General features: G+C 30.4%; 1 protein-coding gene across 1 annotated transcript; it reads left to right on the top strand.

Annotated features, from left to right (window-relative positions):
• Positions 1–3,585: 3,585 nt before the first annotated feature.
• On the top strand, positions 3,586–7,222 carry LOC125839246 (glycerol-3-phosphate acyltransferase 1). Its single transcript, XM_049518218.1, has 3 exons — positions 3,586–4,342; positions 5,843–6,320; positions 6,774–7,222. Exons 1-3 carry the CDS (start codon positions 3,596–3,598, stop codon positions 7,181–7,183), a joined length of 1,635 nt encoding a protein of 544 aa, XP_049374175.1. The 5' UTR covers positions 3,586–3,595; the 3' UTR covers positions 7,184–7,222.
• The last annotated feature ends 541 nt before the right edge of the window (positions 7,223–7,763 follow it).

Genomic DNA, 7,763 nt, shown 5'->3' on the forward strand with positions numbered 1-7,763 from the left:
TTAATTAAAATATTGTGTTCTGATGAATTTAAGAATTCAGTTGGCAAAATGATAAGTAGAAGGGTCAAAATTAACAAACAGAGCTAAGTACAAAGGTCTCCTAGATATTATTCCGCCTAAAATATATACGTAAGTGTATACATATACTATAGAAACCTATACACAACAAATACATTGATAATATATATTGTATATATTTAGACTATGATAATATTTATTTAATGTATATACTTATATGGTCCAAACCAGAGGCGGAGCTAGGTGGGGGTTCGTAGATTTGAACGAACCCAATAGCTTTTCCTTAGACCTGATATTTGTACTAGAAAATTAATTAAATATATATATATATATTAATTTGTGAATTCTAACAAAATTGATTGACGGTTCTAAAGAAAATTTAGAATCCTCAAACTCTTTATACTGGCTCCACCTCTGATCCAAATTAAAGTTATTAAATTTGAATAAACCTACTATACATGTGTACCTGCTCCAAATTTGAAAAGTGCAAGTCACACAATATAATTCATATTATTATTTCATTATATATGTATGCAGTAGTAACATGAAGTCCAAGTTTCAGTCTGACAAAATTACCCAAGTTGGACAATACAATCGTCTTGGAAAATTGCAAATCTATCACTCTAAAAATATATTAATTTAGTGCACCTTAAGATCTCAATAAACGCATTGTTCTCTTTAAAGGTGGCCAAATTAAATACGTATATGAATATAGGGGTGGATGCAAATGCGTATTTTATGGATTCATCCAAACTTAATTTAGTAGCTTTATTCATTTTAAAATAAGTGTTGCTTTAGGCAGCGGCATAGTCACACATACTTGAGGGGTGTCAACCAATGCGCTATTCCTTCGTCAAAAAATTAAACTGTGTAGTAGATAAAAATATTTTTTAATCATACATTCCTCGATTTCTACATGATTTTACTTCTTTATATTTTGATTACCCCTTAGTTGAAATTTTACGCCCCGTTCTCGCTTTTAGGGATTTGTAGGCACATAAAGATATTTTAGAGGCGAGGTATATTGGAATTTGGATCAGATAGGAGGTTGTATATAAATACATTTTTGGTCTGCGTGATTTTTTAAAGTGAAATAACAAAACATATGTTACTTTTTTTATATATAGAAAAGGAAAAAAATTGACGTTATAAACTTATTTTCAATAGTTTAGTGACCTCTTTATAAAACAATAAACTCAATAAATAAAATAGATTACGATGGAATTTTGAACTCGAACCTAAATGACCAACAACTTGTATATGTGTACTGAAGGACTCGGAACTCTAAAAACTCGTTCGAAGTGACTTCCTTAAATGCTTCATTATAGATGAAAATTCAAAATCTATCTTTAATTTAATTCGTTATCTTTCATTCACATCATGATATCTATCAAAAAAAAAAATTTACTTCAGATAATCACATCTCATGACCAAGAATGAAAATCTAGGCCATTCACATCTATGATACAAAATATTCTATAAAAATTAAATTATGGATGGTGATAACTATGTACTTATCATGATACACTGGCAGATATCATTCAATATTCACAATAAAAACACACTTTCATTAATTGAATACATCCAACGGAAAAGGCAAATAGAATTGACAAAAACTAGTTTTAATTTTAAATATTTTTGTTTACCATTTAATTAATTAATACAGCAGTAAAAAAAAGTCAACGATGGGGTAGTTTATGGTTGTAATTTAACTGCATATCGTGTTAATAGACGTGTTTTCTTTGAGTTATATTATATATATAAAAAAAGAATAAGCTCAAAATGGTCAAACAATTAATATTAGAAAATCTAACTGGATTGCTCAAGAAAGTTTGTTAATTAATTGCTCTTTTTTTCTGATATGGATTTATTCAACTCCAGAGGGCATTAATGATGGTCATTTCTATTTATGTTTATCTGGATATTGGTAATTGTAGGACCCCAAAAGGGTATACATACCAATATATATTGCACACACTTCAACACACGACCTATTCATGCAAAGAAAAGTCAAACAAGAAAGGTCGAGACGAAAAAGAAATGTTACTCGGTGTTTACATCACATCATACTATAAGTTTAAGTTATATGCATCGTTAATTTTTAACACTATCACGTAGGAGTTGGGACATCCATAGGTAAGCACACATGCAAATGTGGAATTCAATGTTTATGTTCTTACTTGACCCCTCACATTATGGAGTTCAGAATTTAATATTGTCAAATTTGATCTAGGACCTAACTTATATTAAAAAATAAGCTTAAAAAAAAGAAGATTGTCCAAGTTTTATAAGAAACTTAGGGTTTTTTTTCTCATTCGATGTGGGATCATTCTAATCAATATCCACTTACACTATCAAAATTATGAGTTTAGAATTTAATATTATCAAATTTGATCCGGGCATAACTCACACCTCAAAGATAAGTTCAAAGGAAGAGGGATTGTCCAAGTCTTCTGATAAGAGTTCTCTTCCCAGTCAGGTTTCCATTGTTTGATTCGAAGAGTGACATTCAAGGACCAAAAATATTATATTCACACACAGAGTGCAGAGACGTCACATCAGACCTAATGAACCGACTCTGATACCATATCAAATCAAGTCTTAGGTCTTACTTACACTCCAAATGCTATCGTAAAGGGAGGTGGACTATCCAAACCTTATAAGATGTCCATGATTCTATTCATTCACCGATATGGAACATTCCATTTATCAAAGAGAGGATGATTGCACATACCTTATAAGAGTTCTCTTCCCAGGTTTCCATTGTTTGATTCAAAGAGTGACATTCAAAGGACCAAGGATATATTCACACACATAGTGCATGGGCATCACATCGGACCTAACATGCTAACTCTAATACCATATCAAATCAAATCTTAGGTCTTAGTTACACTACAAAACCTAGCGTAAAGGGAGGAGATCTATTAATTCAAACCTATAAGATGTCCATGATTCCATTCATTCAACACCCCTTCTTGCATCTAGATCCAAACATTCTTTAACTGAGGCACCACTATATGATCCAGCACACGCACATTCACAAACAAATTGTATTTCCACCCAACGACTGTCCAATTTTTTGAGGGCTCACATCCGATCCGACTCTTATACCATACTTAGTCAATACTAATTCTCATTTAAACTTTCTCATAACAAATTATTATAAACTAATATAATTTAATATAAAAAATCAACCGTGATTAGGGTAAAGAAGTGGCAAGTGTGCTGTTTTCCAACAAGTAGCAAAAAAAAACCTCTAAAATATTTTCAAACAAAAACAGAAAACTAGGTAGACGGTCACCAACACTCTAACCTACCCAAAATGTTGCTAACCAAATATAACGAAAAGAAAAATTTAGATCACCTAGTATAAAAATACCAATTATTTTAAGAAGAAAAAAAAAATTCTCACAAAATATTAGTATAAAAAAACGAAATAACAAAGAAAGTAACCATTTTTTAATTTGGGCGGCAATTAAATGCAAAGAGTCAACGTTCTTAATTTTTTCCCCCTATAAATTCCTTCTTCCTCTGTTCTAATTTTCATCAAAACCTTTACAACTTTTCTGTCAAAAAAATGTCACTTCCACTAAAAAATATAGTTTTTCCAATGATTTTACTAAAAGTAGCAGAATGGTTTCTTTACAAACTCCTCGCAAATTCATGTTATAAAGCAGCAATGAAAGTTAAAAATTCTCGATTTTTTTTCAAGAATTCATCTTTTAGATCATCTCATCAAATTCCTCTGTACCCAAACATCTCGAAATGTAACAATATAAGAAAATCGGAAACAGTTATATGTGATATTCAATCTACATTACTTAGATCTGAATCATTTTTTCCGTATTTCATGTTAATTGCTTTCGAAGGTGGCAGTATATTAAGAGCTCTGTTTTTGCTTCTGTCAAGTCCTCTGTTATTCGTTCTTGATTTCGAAGCTAAATTGAGAGTTATGGTGTTTATATCTTTCTGTGGGATGAAAATTAAGGATGTTGAATGTGTTGGTAGAGCTGTTTTACCTAAGTTTTATCTTGAAAATTTGAATGTTGGTGTTTACGAGGTGATGAAATCTGCAGGGGAAAGAATGGTGTTTACGAGTGTGCCTAGAGTTATGGTGGAAAGTTTTTTGAAGGAATATTTGAGTGTTGATTGTGTTAAAGGGACTGAATTGCATTGTTTTGGGAATTATTTTAGTGGATTTGTTTCATCTTCTGGGATTTTGATTAAGCATAGAGCATTGATGGAAGTTGTTAGTGAGAAAAAACCAGATATTGGTATTGGAAATTCAAGTCTTCATGATCATTTGTTTATCTCCCTTTGCAAGGTATGCTTTTAGTGCTTCCTTTGGTTTTTTTTTTTTCTTCGGTGTTCGATACTTGCTTTGAATTATGATGAGTTATTTGTGTTTGTGTCTAAAAATCCGTAAAACCTTCTTACCAATCACTCCACAACAACTCAATTCAGTGTTTGATATCAGATACAAGTTATTTGTGTTTGTGCCTGAATATATATATATGATATTCTTTTCTTTTTAATCTGTTAAGAAATGATGTATTTTTATATGTTTTTTGTGATCTTCTTATTTTGAATTTAAAATTTTCTTTTTACTATTAAATATGATACGATATTATAATCATTGAAATATAATGATATGAATAGAATATAAGTTTTAAGGATATAGTTGGTTGGTATGAATAGGTAGAACTAGATCTTGAACTTTATGTATCCTAAATTTGCCATTAAATTTATGGGTTGAATTTCTCTAAATTATTGAAATTCATATAATTTAGAATTTCTCTTGTTCACACTTTAAAATTTATATAAGTTTTTAATGAAATTCCTAATATAAACAAAAGTTTTTAAGTAAAAATTGTTGAATTTCTCTCAAACTCATATGTAATATTGTAGTTCCGTCTCTATAAGTAGGTAGAGGAGGAGCATTTGAAGCTTACGACTTTCAAAGTCTAATATTTTAAGTTATAGATACATATTCGATGGACTTTTAAGTCAAATACTATGTTTAAATCAAGGCTATTTAGTTTGGCCGAATTCATTGCCGATACTCTCCCTCCGTCCTTATAGGTATGTAGAGAAGGAATCAACAAGGCTATTTTATAATTATTTAAGTTATTCGATTTTAAATCAATAATATGTACATATTTAATCGACTTTTAAGATAAATACTAAATTTTCCTGTGGCCGACACTCCCACTCCACCCCTATAGAAATGTAAGAATGTGTCTATGTTTTTAAAAACTCTGTATCCAATTAATCTCCGACATTATTGAATTACACAGAGGAAATATAAATTTTCCATCGACCTCACTTTTCATTTATCAAGTTACAGTTGTATTCCTTTGCCAGGTAATAAGAAAATCTCTGCTAATGAAAAAGACCTTCAACTAAATCTGGTCCCATTATTCTTCAGATGTTTATTTATTTTGTACTGTTGTAGTGACTTGACACTTTCAAGGCATATGATTGTTCTGCATTTAGGTTTTTTTGAGTATTTCATTATGCAAAACTAAAAATAAAAATAAATTAAATTCAACAACATTTAGTTACAAAACTTTGTAAATATCAAAACTTATCATTCATTTCACATGACATGTCCTTGGTTATTCATGTGTCAATATTCTTAGTACGAGAGTCAAATTATTTAATTTTAAGCAGTGTTGAAGCTTAGAAACATATTCAGTCAAATTCAGTAGCTTTTGCTCAAACAGTGAATCTATATTAACAAATTCATGAAAATTTTAGTTGTTATCATTCTAAATACAGAATGATACATAAAGTTGAAATTCTGATTTTGCGTCTGTTACAGGAAGCTTATGTGGTGAACAAAGAGGATGAAAAGGCTCAGTCAATATTACCAAGGGAAAAATACCCAAAGCCATTAGTTTTTCATGATGGAAGGCTAGCATTTCTACCTACACCTCTTGCAACATTAGCCATGTTTATGTGGCTACCAATTGGGATTCCACTATCCATTTTTAGAATCTTAATTGGCATATGTTTGCCTTACAAAGTAGCTGTTTTGTTGGGAAAATTAAGTGGTATAAGACTCAGAGTTAAAGGTACTGACCCTCCAAGATCTGAAAATGACAAAGGAGTCCTATATGTTTGCACTCATAGAACACTTTTGGACCCTGTATTTCTTAGCACATCTTTGGGAAAGCCTTTAACAGCAGTGACTTATAGTTTAAGCAAAATGTCTGAAATTCTTGCTCCTATTAAAACTGTGAGATTGACAAGATCAAGACAAAAAGATGGAGAAGCCATGCAAAGATTGCTTAGTGAAGGTAATGTTCAAATACTCCTATTTTTCGTTCTACGTAAAAGTATTTGACTAGACATAAGTTTTTTTTTCTAAGTGACTATAATCTGACGACTTCTATCGCTAAACATAGAAAAATCATAACGATTTCTTACTGAAGTTAATGTCAAAATACTCCTTTTTTTTTTCATTCAATGTGAAAGTATTTGACTAGACCTACATTTTTCTATGTCACTAAACATCAATAATTCGTAAAGATTACTTAGTGAAGGTTATGTCAAAAAAATGTTCTTATTTTTTCGTTCTATGTGACTATAAACTGACAACTTCTGTTGCTAAACATCAAAAAAAGATTGTTTAGTGAAGGTAATGTCATAAAATATTCTTATTTTTCGTTCTATGTGACTATAAACTGACAACTTCTGTCACTAAACATCAAAAAATTCGTAACTAATTTCAATTTATATTTTTCTTATAGGTGACTTAGTGGTATGCCCAGAAGGGACAACATGTAGAGAGCCATATCTATTAAGGTTCAGTTCACTATTTGCAGAATTAGCAGATGAGATTGTACCAGTGGCTATGAACACAAATGTTAGCATGTTTTATGGTACAACAGCTAGTGGGCTTAAATGTTTGGACCCAATTTTCTTCTTGATGAATCCAAGGCCTTGTTACAATGTTGAAATATTAGGCAAATTACCAAAAGAATTGACTTGTGCTGGTGGAAAATCAAGTCATGAAGTGGCTAATTATATACAAAGACAATTAGGTGCTGCATTGGGATTTGAGTGCACTAATCTTACAAGAAGGGATAAATATTTAATGCTTGCTGGTAATGAAGGGGTAGTTGAAGATCAAAATTCAAGAATAAATACCCCTAATTAATTTAATTATGGAGTATATAGGATTAGTGTTTTTTTTAATCTTTCTTTGTTATATTCACTTTATTTAGTATAGCACATATATAAATGTGAGTATATGTTTATTACTCCCTCTGTTCCATTTTATATGTCATTTCTTTCTATAAATAGTTGGTCCATAATACTTGTCATTTCATAAAATCAATACATAAATTACCATATTGTTTCTTTTTTACCCTTGTGAGTTATTAGCCTTGAAAATATTCATTTGACCAACTTAGAAAAATGATTCATGTTCATTGGTTAAATTAACTAATCAAAATAAATTAATTCATATTCATTGATTGAAAACTTGAGTTCCAAAAAAATTAAATAAGGGTAGAAGGGTAAAGTTACATCATTTCTTAATGCAAGTGCAAAGTAAAAAGGTGACATATAAAATTGGACGGAGGGAGTATGCAATTAGTGGTAATGTATGTAATTTTTTCCATCTTCGTTCACATTTGATTAATGGAGTAATAGTATTCTTCTTTTTTTGAATATTTATGTGCTAAAATGATATTTGAAATTGGATAATTAGAGAGAGTAATTGAGACATCTCTCAT

Source organism: Solanum verrucosum, unplaced genomic scaffold (genome assembly GCF_900185275.1).
Source record: "Solanum verrucosum unplaced genomic scaffold, falcon-dt-bn FXZP01000170.1, whole genome shotgun sequence".
NCBI lineage: Eukaryota > Viridiplantae > Streptophyta > Magnoliopsida > Solanales > Solanaceae > Solanum > Solanum verrucosum.

Bases quoted from the DNA above. Each gene is read 5' to 3' on its own strand.
- LOC125839246 (XM_049518218.1), top strand. From the start codon at position 3,596: ATGTCACTTCCACTAAAAAATATAGTTTTTCCAATGATTTTACTAAAA. The intron at 4,343-5,842 runs GTATGCTTTTAG...CGTCTGTTACAG, and splicing joins TGTTTATCTCCCTTTGCAAG to GAAGCTTATGTGGTGAACAA. The intron at 6,321-6,773 runs GTAATGTTCAAA...TTTTTCTTATAG, and splicing joins GCAAAGATTGCTTAGTGAAG to GTGACTTAGTGGTATGCCCA.